At 36.6% G+C, this 16,623-nt stretch overlaps 1 protein-coding gene across 2 annotated transcripts in view; it reads left to right on the forward strand.

Moving 5' to 3' along the window:
• LOC134536237 (phosphoglucomutase) overlaps positions 1 to 15,965 on the forward strand; it is a 31,362-nt gene extending 15,397 nt beyond the window's left edge. For both annotated transcript variants that reach the window (XM_063375931.1, XM_063375932.1), the window contains one exon: positions 592 to 15,965. In XM_063375931.1, coding sequence (XP_063232001.1) covers positions 592 to 681 — 90 coding nt within the window. In that variant the 3' untranslated portion in view covers positions 682 to 15,965. The remainder of the gene's footprint in view (positions 1 to 591) is intronic.
• The last annotated feature ends 658 nt before the right edge of the window (positions 15,966 to 16,623 follow it).

Raw genomic sequence — 16,623 nt, forward strand, 5'->3', positions numbered from 1 at the left:
GTTTGACTGTAGTATCATGTGGTGCAATCAATTGTTTATACTAATTAAGTAATTATCAGATGGTAGAGCAAAATGACGGAGCACCTGGAAAACCATGCAAAATAAAAGCTCTAGGAATGTGAAAGAAGTGGTTAGGAAAGTGACTCACTCTCTCTTCAGTGAAAATACTGCAGTGAACATTAGAACCGAATGAAAGCTTAAAATGGTATTTTTTTCTACATTTTGGTTTTTTTATACTAAATGATGTAACAACACTTGAAGCTTGTACAATTGACGATTGTAAGCTTATCGCTGGCTCATAACTGACCAATACGGATTTATCTACGGATGGGCATTATTAGCCAATTAGAATGAATGCAAATTCAAGTTGCTATACGCCTAGCTGTTATGATGTCATTTACATGTAGAAGTATTTGCAGTCAAATAAAGTAGGAGTAATACGCGTCTTGTACACAACTTTTCAGTACCGTCTCGCAAGTTCTTCGTTCTGTGCGTGGGAGTACGTGCGGGTATCGGTTAAAGCGTGAGTGGTTCAGCCGGTGCCTGGGACGCAGCGAGGTGAGGTGCGATCGTCAGGCGTGCTGTTCACAGGTGATCCTGAAGCCGCTGGTGGAGATAGCACTGCAGATTTCGCGGCTGCAGGAGTTCACGGGCCGGGACAAGCCGACCGTCATCACGTAGAGGCCACGCCCCGCCGGGCCCCTCTCCCCCTCTCCCCCTCTCCTACCGCTCCACCCCCCTGCCCCCCGTACCCCTGACACTGACCTGCGTTCGACCCGAGGGTGCGCTTGTAGCCTCGTAGCAGCGAGAGTAACAACCGTGATGTTACCGCAGTGTCCGGCGTACGAGACCGGGTCAGCTTTTCGTTATCGAAATTTGGATATAAAATTGCACTTCCACGTAAGATGCGAAGACGCTTGATCGTAGGGCGTGGAAGTAGCATTAACCTGCTTATCCGCATGCATTCAAAAAAATTTTTTTGCGAGTCTTTAAGCATAATAGCTGTAATAAGAGACTTGTTCGTTTGGCTCGCTCTGAGATGAGAATCTAGAACCTGACAGCCGTGATGGACCGGGGAGGATGTGCCGCAGCAGAGATGAAGGAAGGGTTGGTGCCTGGGACTGTCGATCGGCCGTTTTATAAACGGGGGGTAATTACTAATTAATTAGTCTTGGCTACATTATCTTGTATTTAAATTTCATCCCATTGAAAAACTCTGTGCCATAAAATAAATTGTAACAAAACCACTCATCATCACTGGCAGAGGTAAGTTGTGGATACAAGGGTTTGAGCTATTCCATTCCTCCATACAACAGCCGTATGAATTACATCCAGGTGTGCGGGTTCCTCGCGACAATGACATCATTAGTCACGTAAGATGGCCTGTAATTATGATTTTTAGAGGCCTTAAGATCTTAAATTTGCGTACCGTGTGAGTGCTCAGATAGGCAGGGGCTGTAATGACAAGAAAGTGAAATTGCATAAAATTCTTGTCTTATGCGCTGTTAACTACATACAGTAACAAGGAGTTAAGTTTGGTTACCTAATCTTTAAATGCACAATTTTTGACTGGAGACCTGAAACCCCAGATTTTTTTCCTCTAAAATAGATGTAGTATATATTTTTAAATTTTATTTTATTGTTCAAAAACTCAATTTCCCTAAAAATTTTTGGTACATAATAATTTCAAAAGTACAAAATTCCGTCAGAATTACAAAAAGTAATTTTTTTTAAACTATCTAAACTAATCTTGGATTTATTGTGAAAAGATCTAAAAAATACTCAATAAATTTCACATTTTTGTGTACGGACTTAAAAAATTAGTTCATTGCCAATTTTGTTTTCTTACTTTGGAACTTCATTGTCTTTTGGTGATGTGCTTTGTGAAGCAAGTATTTGTAACATCTAAGGGCTATGAGATTAAAACGATCATCTTAAACATTTTTCATTATTTTAATTAGTGTAACATTGCTTAAAATTGTGACATCTTGATTTTATATATTTAGACAATACAGATTAACGGATGAGATGCAGTACAAAATTACTTTTCTTAGCTAGAAGACAATTAATTGACTACTAATGGAACACTTATAGCTGCGTTCTATGCACAGACAAAGCATGTTTAACTGAAGTTGCTCTGTGTATCTTAAGAAATCATAAAATACAAACAATGTTTATTTAATTGCATGGAATGAAACCTAATAGTTTTTAGCATCCCTCTACTCAAACTTTGCACTTTTAGAAATGAACTGACAACACGTGGATTTAGTTTTTTTTGCCAGCTGTGTTCATACCAGGCAGTGTTTGTGTTTACAATTGGTGATTTCTATCTCAACCCCCCCCCCCCCCCCCTCCATGTTTTAGCTGAAAAGTACTCAGTTTAATGAACACGGTTCCCCCTGTCTCAAGCATTTTCTCTTTCCAGATAATTACAGCCGTTATGTTATGGAGAGTGGGCTTAGTCGCTTTGGTTATTTATTTTTATGTTAACCTTAATTAATCACACTTTTCAGGGGTGTGAAGGCTTGCTGCAGTTTTGTGTATTCACTTCCTGACGAATGTTCCTTTTTGTGCAGCTGGCTTGAAATAAGCATGTTGTGCTCCATTTAACTCTGTGTGAATTTTGTGATATTTTATTTGTGAATTTGAAGTGATCTTAAAAAAATTTGCTGGTACTATTTTTTTTGTAAAATGGACGTTTGTGGTCTTTAACTAAACATTTTTTTTTTTGTTTTTGTTTTGGTAATGGTAAGTTTACATACTCACCTTTCTGTGTTATTTTTAATTGGTTTATTTAGCCATTTATACGAAGGAATGTCTCCTGCATTCCGAAGCTCAAAAAAGTTAAGATCATTTATAATTATTGCATTATTGGGACTTGCATAGAGAAAAAAAAAGACAGTGATGTAATGATGTAAATTATTTAGGTATTTTAAAGAAATCTTGTTATATGTAAAGTGGAAGTGTATTGTAGGTATAAACTTACACTATTTTACCAATTTTTCTTTTTAGTGTGATAAAGAGGTTGAAACTTAGGACTGTGAGTAGGTTCTCGTGTTTAGTTGCTTAGATATTCTTGTTCAATTACCGTTGGATGTGGACTGGTCTAGTTATTGTTTTCTCGTTTGTAGGAATGAAAAGTGACTTGTGTTATTTGCTGTTTTTGAATTCAAGAAGCTGGGAGTTAGTGAGTATCGGTATTCAGATATTTGTGAGGCTGTAGTAACAATAGATTTTTGTGGGGGAATATGGGTAAATTGAATTTATAAATTAAGTGCGATTACTGATCGGGCCCTGCCATCGTGGATTTCTCAAAAAATGTTTCGTATTATTTATATTTTGAGTCATTTAACAAATTCATGGCATGACATTCTGCCATAGATAATATCTTCCTGAGCTTTTGAGACTTGGGTACAGCCTGATGGTTACCAACAGGTAGAGTCTGTACCCGCAGGAAGGAAACAACTGGTTACCTCAAGGCAACATCTACAATTGCCCGAAACTAGGTGCCATGCCATGGAGAACCGTGAAATCGAAGTACATATATTGTGTAAGTTGTGCTGCAAGCTGTGGGTTGATATTTGACCAACCAGATGGCGGGGCCTATTGCGCAGAGCGTCTCGGGTGTCTGTGGCCATGGTTGCAGACGTGCTGTTGTCGTGAGGACGGGGGTATGTTCGAGGAATAGCAGGACTCTCGGTCGAGTTATACGAGTCAGTTGTAAGGTGTTGGGCGTTCAGGGTTTGGTTACTTAGGGCGCAGGAATAGGAATGCTATACGTGGTGATACCGGGCAGTTTTTTTTTTTTTTTTACAGTGGCAGATTTTTTTTTTTGGTGTGGGTTAATATTGATTTGAAATGTTTCACCCGTGTTAAGGTTGACTGCAGAACAAAACGAAACGACAGGAGGGGCGGTATTCAAAGACGTTGGGGTACACTTGCCTGTGTTCTGATGGAGGCTAACTCCAGTAGCGTTCCTGGAGTTTGTGTCCGAGGGCGGGAAGATTGCTACCAGACGCAGCACAGCGGGGTGGTTCTCCCACCGGGTCGTGACTCGAGACTGCATCCAAGCAGGCATACCTCTTCAATTGCACTGGGATAGCAGACAGTTTTACACGTGAACTATCGGAGGAATTAGCTTAGCATTAGTTACGTTTCAATGTTAATCATTCTTTAGTAACTTCAAGAACACTGCAGGCACATGTCTTTGTAAGCGTAAAATTTCTCTGAACAAGTGTGCCATAACGCGGTTTCATATTCTTTTAATAAGCTGTAGTGAGTGGAGCATCTTTTTTACACTACAGTCCATTGGCATAAGTAGTACAGATGTATAATCATGAGTAAATTATGGCCTTAGAACATGTTAGAACATACATAGTTAAGTTTTGCAGATGTGCATAATTTAGTGATGTATTTATTTGGCAGCTGTCTTCTTGTTTTTATCTCAATTTCCTTTTTAAAGATTATGTTACACACGCAAAATGTTGAATGTAGACACGCAGGTTTTTCCGCGGAACGTTGCGTGTCGTTGCGGACTTGTGGGTCTCTGCGTATAACTGAAGGGCTGTTGCTGTCCAATGGTTGGGAACAGTTCCCATAGTTCTGTGAGTAGGTAGTAACATTTTATCTCTCGTATTCTAGTGTAAAATATTTCTTCATTGTAGTTAGCAAATTCGCGAAAACTCCGATGTCGGGTACTTATAGGTAGTGTTGTTTGCAGTTTAAAATTGATAATATGTAGTGAGACATTAATCATGTTTTCGTTGAGACGTTGAAGACGTGACGTGATCATCCATAGTGTTGGCCTCAACTCCGCTCCAGGTTTGGGGACTAAATTTCAAGATGTTAACTTTACGGCTGATTGATATTAATTATCTTGTTTTGTTTGCATATTACTTCTTGAGTAAAGTGTGTGCACTCAATTGCCAGCCTCAGCGTTCTTTGTCCTGCTGACACAAGTTCATTATGTTTTTAATACAATATTTGTATCGTGCATACATATGACTGACTCAGTCTCTCACGTTAATTGGATTATTTTAAGAGAGTTCATTTGTTTCTAATACATGAACAAATCTTTCAATGTAGTATCGCCTAATAACAGTGGTGAATTTTTTTTTATGCTTTAGGCTTTGTGTAATGTGTATATAGCACTAAACATTTGCCTTGTTACCTTGTTAATAGATGGTGTAAATACATTTTCAATGTTGGCAAATGTTGGTGTGTTGTTACAATCCTTAAATAACCACTGTTTCATCATTTATAATTTATTTTTGCCAGTTTTTTTTGGTAGTGAACTGGGAAAATATTAATTATGTAATAATTAAAATTTACATATGCACTTTAAGGTAACACAGTTTTATGATAAATTCTGTTTATACTTTTCTCACATGATTGTGTGATACAATGTCACCATATTATATCAATAATTGTATTGTAGGATTGGTTTTTTGACGGTGTGTTCAACCATAAGTAGGTAATACATATTAGTTTTAAACATGTGAAGGTTTGTTTATGTTAATGGTGTAACTGATTTTGTTCTGTGGATATCCTGCTTCATTCTGCTAAACCTATAGAGAATCTTTACTTTCAAGCCTTATATCCTGTATTTGGAATGTTGCTATGTCTTAGCAAGCGGTAATGAATGTTCTTCAGAATTGTTTTCTTGTTTAGTCTTGTGTCTTACGGGAACACCGTAGGGTGCGGTTGCAGAAACCAGGAAGGTAAATTAAATTAAATTTTGTTAAGATAATGTTTGAGTTCCACGTATTGTAAACAAAAATCATTTTATTGGTCATTCTGTGTAGCTGAATTTTGGAACATAAAAAAAAAGTGTGTACTTTGTTAAGTATGACTACAATAACTATTGCATGTGCAATTTTCTTTAAGGTAAACATGTTTCAGATGGTGATAAATGCAAAGAGGGGAATACAGAGAATATTGTATTGGATGCACATACTTAGATTTTGTCTAAAATGTTTCATGTTGGCAATTTGTGTTAGTGTGGCAGTGTTTCTGCTTGGTTTTGTTAGTAGTTGTTCTTTAGGGTCTAGTTTTGTGTGCGACATCGATGCGACGCTCAAAAGTTGTCTGGTTGAATTTAAAGCTGGCACTACTATTGCCGCTTGTAGTGGACACGTTTCCTTTTATGATTTATCTCAACTTCAAACTTACTCGGTAGTTTATTGTTTCCTGTTTTTCAAATTATCTAACATAGGTCATTGAGAAAATATTATAAATAATTTTTGAGTAATTATCGACATCCTACTGAGTTAGGGATGATCGAATCTTTGACAAAAATTAAGCGGCATGCATAGCTGTAATGACATGTTTCATTGCTCTTGAAGCTTCAAGTATGTCCCTGTATATTTCAGCAGTTCCATAAGTTAGTCTAGCCTTGATACTGTATCATGATGGTGCTTCTGTCAAGTCTGATTGTAATCCCTATGTCACACAAAGGGTTCGCCTTAAAGATTCGAAGGTACAGTTGTCACCAAGACGACCAGCACTGGTGGTTTCCTATCCTAGTAAGAACAGACTGTCCGTCAAAAATCTCGGAAATTGGGAAGTTTCGTGGTTTAGCCACTGGGGCTCTTTGAAGTAGTAAAGTTGCTAAATTTTTTTCTCTTCAGATGTGATAGTAACAAGTATTTGGTTGATAAATAAGTATGATATATCTTGTGAAAAGCATATTGTAACTAAAGTAACATGAACTAGCAGTTTTCATAAATTTTTTAAAATTTGAGAAAATATCTGGAAAAATATAACATTCACTGCTAGTGTTGTCAGAATTGTAGAATAAATAATTTTTGTTTTAAATTATATTTTAAATAAAAAATACATAAAATATAATGAGCATTGAAGTGATTTTTAGACTGTGTCAGATATTAGTTTAAAAAAAAAATTATTTCTTTGGCCTCAAATGTTTGTCTTCAGAAGACAGCAGACACCTGCCTGTGTTGTTAACGTATATTCTTCAGACTTGCCTAAAGAGTCCTAAATATAGTTGGTAGTTTCTTAAATATAAGAAGTTGAGGTGTTAATTACATTGATGTTTTATTTCTTACTTTTCCTTGTTGTTCTCTGGAAGTAACATTTTTTGTATCTCTGGTCATTGTTGCATTTTTAATGTGTTAATAATGTAAATGGTGTTGTTTTTTTTTTATCACTAACTTAACATCACATTCCAAGAAATGGCGCACTCAAATATGTTTTGTAAGTAGTAGTGGTGTCTTTCTTATCTGGAATTTTGTCATCATAATCTGTATGATTGTTTAGCTGTCAGTTTGGTGATTTAGCCTTGATGATCATTTGTAGGCAACATCATGGCTATAGTTTGTGTTGTCATCATCACGGTGTCACGACTATCCATGTGTAACTGCGGAGAAGGAATTGATACTGCCATGGATGAAGTGTGTAGTTAGGTGTCGAACTCAGCCTCTTGCTTCGTTTAGGCTTAATGAGGGTGACCGACTTTCTTTGACTTTCAAAGAAAAAGATGTATCAAAATGATGTTTTCTTCTGACTTGTGAAGTGTTTTTGAGCGTAAGTCTTGTGCTGTTCTCGCTGTGCAAGTGACGTGACAACTACATGTTGGGTGCTTGTTATTGCTGTGTCACCATTTCTTTCTGAACTAACGGTAAGTCAAGAGTTGTGTATATTTTGTAACAAATAACAGAGTTATATTTTGTACAGTGTGATGTGTTACGTGGGATTGTGTAGAGCGTGCGTGGTTTCTTCTGCCCATTTAATTTACGGTAAGTTAGGTCGGTACGGTTACTTCTTGTAGGTTTAAGTGTTACCTAATTTCCAGCAAAGCTAATGCCAGTGGGATGCAACTTGCTTCGCTGTTAAACAATTAATGAGAAATGTGCTGGTTGATTCTTTAATACCTACCTCAGCAGGTATTATGGTTTTGCGAAGGTATAATTGGGTGTAGCCAAGAATTGTAAGATTATATCATTTTTAATGGTTTCTTTTTGTGCAAAGCTGCAACTTCAGAAAAAAGATTTTATTTTCATATTTTTGACTACTGCTAGCTTAATGATTGATCGATAAAACTTTGTGCTCGCCGTAATTTATGCTGAGATGGAATAATCTGTCAACAAGAGCCGTGGTTGGTCACATTGTCTAATGCAACTTGGCTGTTTGTAAATGATGTTGTCGGTAAGAACTAAAGGCTTGTAGCTATGTATGCTGTCCTAACCCACTGTTTGTAAGTTTAAGAGAAATACAGTTTAGAGGGGTGGGTATGTTTCTAGGGACTTGATTTGCAGTGATTGGATAAATGTGAAAATGTCGTATATTTTGTGTAAATGGGTCGTCAATGAGAATAGCCATGTTGCATTTTCTGGAAGAAAGGGGTTTAATAATGCACATTTGGTAATATGAAAAATTCTGATTGGTAATGAGAAAAGTTGTGATTAAAATTTTGAAAATGATAACTTGCACTTAAATTTATGTTTTGGTAAATTTTTAGTACAGTACAATTTCTTTCTCATAAAAGTTGTCATCTCGCTGGTATTACCATTGCTCTACAGATACGTAGTTTGTTTTAGTTTAAGTTAGTTTGTGTGCATGTCTGCGGAGCCTAGTCTGACTGACGGGTGCATTTATCACAAGACTGTCGTGTCAGGGCAGTGCTAGCTCTGTGAATTGCTTCGAGTCAGGTTTGTAATGAATGTACGTAGGATACACACTGCCCATTAGCACCAATACTCCTAGGTTGGTTTTTATTTTTTCTCAGCTGCTTTATGTGATGTCACAAAGAATTTATTTTTCACATGTTTGTTCTTTGTTGTGGCAGCAATGTCATTTTTTCCGTTTGTCGTAAGTAGTCTCAGAGGGTAGGTATGTTAAATGGTGGAGATCGTGGTTGGCAGGCAGGATGACTACAGTTGTCGGCATATTTGCACGTGATTTCCGTGTTTGAAAATGGTCGTGGATTCGTGCCCTGAAATAAAACTGACAAAAGACTCAACACCCTGTTATGTAGGTACCATATTGACTAAAATACAGACAGTGCACCAAGTTTATTTAAAAAACTTGTAAATTAATTTTCTCGTAAATCTGTTCTTGGTCAAAATATATTGAAAACAAGAAGTTCAAGTTCAGAAAATTTCAAAATTTCAAATATTTTTACATGTAATTTGCAATTTACAAGCATCATAATTTCCGGTGTGTAATCAATAAGTTTCTTTTTTTTTTTTACTTTTAATAAACAAAAGTCAAAAGGACACAAGTGAAGATACATTAAAAACAACTGAGCATAGTTACAAGTTTTTAAAGTAAAAATATTGGTGTGCCTGCCTTTAAAAAACAGATAATGTTAGCTTAAAGACAGTCTTTTGGATTATGTATAACTTCTTGACCGCGTCAAATATACGAACTGATTCTGTTTGTAGAAAATCTAATCATCAGGTTTTAATTTTGTCCTGATAAAAAAATACATGCACTGAGCACATACCCTATAGCTCCTACCAGCATCCAAGCATGCAGTGTGCAGCTCGTAAAACATCATTGGAAAATGTTTCTGAGAATTAGTATACAGTGCAAGAATAAGTAAGTGCAATCTCTCTTAAACTTGAAGAACGACAAAATCTGCCAAGGCTTCTTTGTCCTGTGTATACATAAGCTGACTTGTTATCAAGTATATTGTTGTCAGATCAGTCAGAGTACTGTCGGCCATCAGAGAAACTGACAGATGCGACGAAAACGTGTGTTTGATGCCTATACTGTAGATGAATGTCCTCTTAAATATTGTGAAAATGTAAAGTTTGGTGTCATCCCTCTTTAAGACGAGAGTGAAGAGCCGTAGAGACCATCCTGCCCTGCCGCCACGCCTTTGCTGACGCGGGTGTGATGAAGGATGTAGCGATGTTTGGAACGGTCACTGCCAATTTTTAGACGAGTTGTGTGAAGAGAACTTTACGTAAACTAAGTAACAAGAGAGAAAATTTATATTTTTTAATTATTACTGTAAAGCGGAAGTACAGACCATAAGATAGCTATTTGTTTTTTTTTTTGTCCAGCGTTGTTTGAAAAGTCTTCGTTAAAAAAAAAAAAATTGTGTGGGTTTGTGTTGTTTCAAGTTCAAGCAAAAGTGGAAGGAAAAAAATATGTATAAGGTGGTAATATTGACAGAGTTGAACAAGAGCATTACAGTTCAGTTGTTGAGATCACTTCAACAGACGCTGTGTTACTTTGTAAAGCTTTGGCTCAGCCCTTCCATAGCCAGTGTGGGTGGGTTGTGATAGTGCGTGCTGGAAGCAGCACAATACGAGTCTCGAGGCGTGTGGCTCTCGTATCGCGCTTGTTTGACAGTGATCAGCAGATGTGATGTCGATCCATGATTACTGCATGGTCAGTAACGGTGCCCATATTGTCTGATTGGCTGAATTCATTCATAATTTACCTAATTATGCTTTCATCAGAGACAAACTTTCGGTGACGAATTTAATTGGGTTTTATGTTGCACGTTTATCCACAAATGTTTTAAGTTTAAATTAGTGCTGGGCCAATAAAATCCTTAGTATTCGAAGAAAAATATTTGAAGAAAATTATTAGAGGAAATAAATAAAAAAAATTCAACGCAGGTAGCCTCAGAAATGTACCAGATAACGTTTTCCATCATACCTCTACTGTTACCATTCCCCAAGATATTGTTATTTAACATGTAATCATATAATTAAAACTACAGTATGTATTGATTCTGCTAACTTTATTTGTGAAACACACATTTAAAGGGTTGAATGTTTCAATACTATAGTTCCAATTTTTTATTCTTGTACATTATTATATTTTCAACCCTTGACACCCAGATTTGGATTCGAGAGGTACATTCGAGGTTCTCTTTAGGATTCGAATTGGAGAAAATTGGGATTTTGCTCATCACTAGACATAATGCGAATGTACTTCCAAGATTACTGTGAGATCCGAACTACTTAAGTACCGACTAGGTGATCATAACTGTGAGACTTGCCGGAGTGTTTCCACGTGAGTGTGACATGTTGGCAGTCACTGCCATTGAAGACACCTTTCATAGTTGAAACTTTTCTCTGCTGGGTAGAGCGATATGTATCTTGGACCACTTTTGACACTGTCCTAATCCTAAGGCTATGCCGTTTCATGTCATTCGTCAGTGTAGCCAATGTTGAGACTCCTCTGTCTTTGTACTGTTCACGGAATTGTAAATGTCCAGGGAAGTGTTTCTAGTGGTAAGGGTTATTTTCCCCCAATGAGATTACCTAATCTCGGTTACTGTTGTTTGCTATTAGTTTCGCTGGCATAGTGAAGTCCTGTTCTTACCACTCTAAACTACCCGTGTCTAGTGTTCGACAGAGCCTCATGCTGTATGCTGATGTTTTGCCATAACATAGCCATCGTGACAGCATTTGTACTGAATTCGTCGACGCACCTGGGACTTGCTCTCTCTCCAACTTGGGCCATCCTCTAAGTTTCAGTTAGCAGCATGACACAGTTTGTTGTGTAGAACTCATTCTTCAACTGGAGGCTGTAGGACACATTTAATTGTAACCATCAGCTTGATAGTGAATTAATCAAGGGTTGTCTATTTTCAGTTTTGTGGCCCGAAGTTTGTTTAATAAGTTTGATTTTTTAATTAATTACCTGTTAAAAATTTATTTTACAGTGTCTTCTATAGTAAATACCTAGACAGTCATAACAAAATAATTTTTTCTGATCGTGAGATAATAAATTGCAGATAATGTGAAAATCTTCTTTTGCTGTAGCTTCCAAAAGAATAGATTCTTTTTTTTTTTTTAATTTGCCATCTGTAAACAGGGTAGTTTTTCATATTACAACAGTCAAGGATATATGTGGATTTTTTTTTATTAAATCATAAATTTTATCTGTAGGGAGTCTTTTTATGTTTATGAATTTGAAAAAAAGAAATAAGCTTCAAAAGTTTTTAAACTAAAATGTTTTAATCATGGCTGAGCATCACAAATGCATAACTGATCACAGATTTGCTGGCATGGTAAAAGAAGTTATTGTATGTGTGCATGGTGTGGTGTGTTACATGATGAATTTAAAAATCTTAACAGTTTATAGTGATTTGCAATATTCTTCCTTCATCTGTCGAAATTAAATGTTCTTCTTAAATTAATGTGGAAACATAAATTTGGCGTCACTCTTGTTTACAATTGTGGTAAACTCCACAGCACTTATGGTCTGATACTAATGTAAAGAAAAGCGTGTAAAAAAAATAAAAAACCAAATGACGTTCATCGTAATTTGTAAATATTTTGTGAAGAAGACTTGGGGACCTGATGTATTTTTTCCGCGCGAACTTTTTGATTAAATTCTGTTGAGTTTCGCGGCGGAAGGAATTTTTGCGACCAGCCATTGACTGCCTGCCTGTATGATAGTCGGAGCTCTGACTCTTTGTGCTAACAGAGGTTATTACTCTTTCTGTGTTTACTTAACTTAAAGGTAGTAGTAGTAGCGGTAGTGGTGGTAGCCGTGAGTGGTGTAACATGTAGTGCGTAGTGTGCTTTTATCTTAGTGTAACCACGTGTTAGCTTATCTGAACTCTCGGTGGTAGACACAGGTGGGTTCGGCACCTGTGTCGGAGATGCTCCTGGTTTGCAACTCGGCTGGTGACGAGTCTCGTCGTTTTGGGACGAGGGTTCTGACACCGCTGCCGAAACCGCGAGCTTACCCACGTCTGCAGGGCCTACCTGTGTCTGCGGGGTTGCCAGCCCTGCCCCCAGCCTCGCTGCAAGGGAAGCCTTCTTTTCACAGACGAGAGAGCCGAAACCCGAAGTTCCCCGAAGTTCATGTTTTTTTTTTTCCGTATCTTTAATGTAGCTATCCTAACCAAATCAACCGTCCACAATGTTTTAAAGTATTTATAATGTAGCTAACCTAACCTCATTGACCATTAGTATCCTTTTATCATCACCGCTATATTTATTTGCAATGAACAACCACCCCCCCCCCCCCCCTCCCGAAGATGCACGATCGGGCGTTTGGCTGTCTTGTCTGTGAAAAGAAGGTCCTCCCCATGCCGTAGACTAGCGGGGCCGGCCTGCACTCTCGTAACTCCGAGGGAGAGGGTACACCTGAACACACTTGCTGTGCAGACAGTTCCGACACCTTGGTCATTTTCCAAAGCACAGAAGTGCTCTCTGCCTAGGACCACACGCCAGAGGAGAAATATCCTCCCTTCCGTGGTCGTGCAGATTCTTTGTTGCTGCAGCAGAGTTCCTTTAATCTCACTCTCAAAACAATTTTATCAGAACAACATGCATTGCAAGATATATCAGATGTACTCCTTCACCCATCAGTGTTATGTGCTTCGTTTTTCACATCCTGCTTGTTTGAAGAGTTTTATTGTTGATATTTGCATGCGAAACTCTCCTGCCTTTACTGCTAGAAATAGTGGGAAGCACCATGTTTCATAACACTTCTCTTGCAAAATAGTACATTGCTGCATCTTATTGCTATTGTTCGTAACACTGCCGGAAAAAAAAAAAATTGGTTTTGTAGACAACATTCTGTAGGCATAGGGGGATGTTTGAGTCTGGAAGTGTCTGAGCTGTTTAAGATGAGGAATTAGTAATGTAATGGTGACCTTACGAAAGTATCTTAAGATTCAGCTGTTTAAGTAAGTGTAATTCCAGTTGAAGAAATGCGAGTTAGCAGCCAAGTGGTTTGACGCCTGCTTCATAGCCATAGCTTTTTGTGCGAATTCTTGGGAATGCTAGGTGTTTTAATATATGGCAAGAGATGTAAATAATAGTCATCTGTTGTTTAAAAAAAAAAACTTTTCAAGCAGGAATTGAGAGAGAGAGCAAAATTAAACATGTGTGTAACTTAGTATATGTGATAGAAGTAAAACTTCTTTGGCAATTCAAACCTCGACTTGTAAAAGTACTATATCGTTAGAGGTCAAACGGCAGAGAAAGAGAGAGAAAGAATATTATTCTAAAAATAACACAGCGCAGGGTTTTTTGGTTTTTATTTCTTTTTCAAGAATTTAAGAATCTTAACCTTTTTTGTATTTATTAGAAGTTTGATTCAAATAAAAGTAAATTAATAAACATGAACTAACAAATCATTACTCACTTAAAAATAACTGCTCAGGATATCAATATTGTTATTGATCAATCAATAATGATTAGCAATAAATATGACTTCCTGTTGAAATACATCATAAAGAAAAACTGTGCAAGTTACTGTTTCTTCAAACAATTCTGCCGTTTGGAAAATGCCAAATCTCTGAACGAAATATGAAATTCATAACAGGTGGGAAATTCAGGGACTGACTCAAAGTGCTCTCTACACTGCTGGTTGAAAAAATAATAATTTTAAAATAAAAATGCTCAAGTTTGGCAATTATCTTTGTTGAGTAGTGTCACTGAGTGCATGCCTCTATGGGGGAGAGTTCATGGATTTTGAAATGAGAGTGTGAAACGGGTTGAGGGATGGTAATAGTGGTGTTAGAAATAAATTTTTGTGGTTTTGTTCTATGATGTCTTTTTTTAACATAGTTTAAATATTTTGTGTTGATGATAATACCGGAACTTTTTATCATCAGTGTTGAGCATGAAATGTGACACAGAAGGTGCAACATGATTTTGAAGAGAAGTGCTACTGGTAGCTTCGTAACCAGTAGATACATAGCCTTGATTATGCTAACACGTATACGTAGTGGATGAGCGTAGTTATGTAGCTATATTCGTAAGCTGTGTGTAGCCGTATCTCCAGGATATACTTAATGTGTGGTAAGTTAATTGTAAAAATATAATCTAAAAATAAAAATTTATGTTCTTCAAACTTCAGCCACACAGCATGACAGCAAAATGTATGTCCTGTAACGTAATTTTGTTTTGGCAGATGTGTGGGCTTTTAATACAAATTTAGCTTAAATTTCAAGTTGCAGGTTATTTAGTTGGTGAAAGGTTTTGTCAGCACTTTCAGGACTTCTGCATCAGCCCTGACCTGCGGGGTTTGACGTGAGTACCGATGAGAATGTCAATGGAAGCCTTAGAACTGCAGAAAAACTATTACTTCAAATGTACCCTGATAACATTTCTCAAGAATTTCAAGATTCTCCAAATAGTTATATCTCAATATCTTTTCATACCTAAGAAAATTGAATGTGAAAACAAATTTTCACAACAATCATATTCTAGGGTAGGTAGATTTTTCATTAAGGAATACAGTTCATAACGTAATGTGTACCAACGGAAATATTTGTTGGTATGCATAGATGGCTTATTTGTGGTTGAAACCAATAAATCTTTTGTAGTGATGGCAATTTTTTTTATAGTTTGAATGTTGCAGGAATCCAAATAAAAAATATTCGTCAATATTATCATGACTAGTAATTTATACGATCCTCTGCGTGTCAAATGCATAGCTAGAATAGTTTGGGAATGTAATCTTGAAAGAGTAAGCATTGGTTTGATTATTTGTTACTGTTAGATGTCATGTTCCTTTCAGTCTGCCCAAAACCGTAGCAATTAAATGTTGCATTTTTCCTTAATATTTTTTGTTTGTTTATGATTGTCTCAATTTTAAAATTTTATTCCAGGATAGCTGCATACATAATGGTTGAACATTTTTCTCATGTTACTGAGATAACTCTAATATATATATAAATATCACTAGATACTTGCACAAAATTCAGTACAAATGCTAGAGCATAGTCAAAGTTATAACCCACATTTTAAGTTTTACTGTAATTTTGAAGCAACTGAATCCTTTGCAGATGAACATACTTTATAGCACTCCAGATGGTGTGTAGAGAGATGATTTAATTGATTGTGGCTGAAAGCCTTTGTTTTCATATAGTGAATTTGACCTTTAAAAAATGTGAAGAGAGAAAAATGTATTTTAACCAACAAAATTGTCTTGCAGTGATTTAATTTGTTTTTCTCTGCCTGTAATGTGAATGTACCTGAAACTATCTTCCGAATAAAGTCACTGTTAATATTGTGTACATGTGTTGTTTCTGCTTGTGTGCTGGAAGACTCCACGTAGCACTAGTGGCTGTGGCAGAAGTAGATTTAATCTTTCTTGTAGCATTTGTCTGCAACAGGCAATTTGGAACAAGCAAAACTTATTAAAAAAGTATTGTGATAACTGTAAGAATGTTCACACAAATTAAAATTGTTTTATTTAAGGGAAATATTGTATTTGATAACATATTAACAGTTTGTCAGGGAAACATAACTTACTAATTTTATGCAAATGAAAAAATTAAATTTCACAGTATAATTCAGTGAAGTTAGTGCATTTCCATGATTAAAGGGCACTTTCATCTGTTATTGTTGTGAGAATAATTATGTATGAAATTGAAAACCAAACACCTGAAATTATATTTAATTTTTTTTACTGTAACAAATGCTAGAAACAATATCACAACTGCTTTTCTTGCTATGAGTTGCCAGTGATCTTGCTCAGTGGTAGAGCTATTAGCTTCAAATTTATAACTTACTGTATGCATTGCCTGTGCTGTAGCACGGGAAACCAGCCTCTGTTGCATTTCGTACTGAGCCATTGGTTGTGACATGCAATCGGTATGTGAAAAAAAAAATTCACACACCACTGTTGTGTTAATCATCATGATGAATTTTGTGACATTTGGGGTGAATA

This window comes from Bacillus rossius, chromosome 10 (genome assembly GCF_032445375.1).
Source record: "Bacillus rossius redtenbacheri isolate Brsri chromosome 10, Brsri_v3, whole genome shotgun sequence".
NCBI lineage: Eukaryota > Metazoa > Arthropoda > Insecta > Phasmatodea > Bacillidae > Bacillus > Bacillus rossius.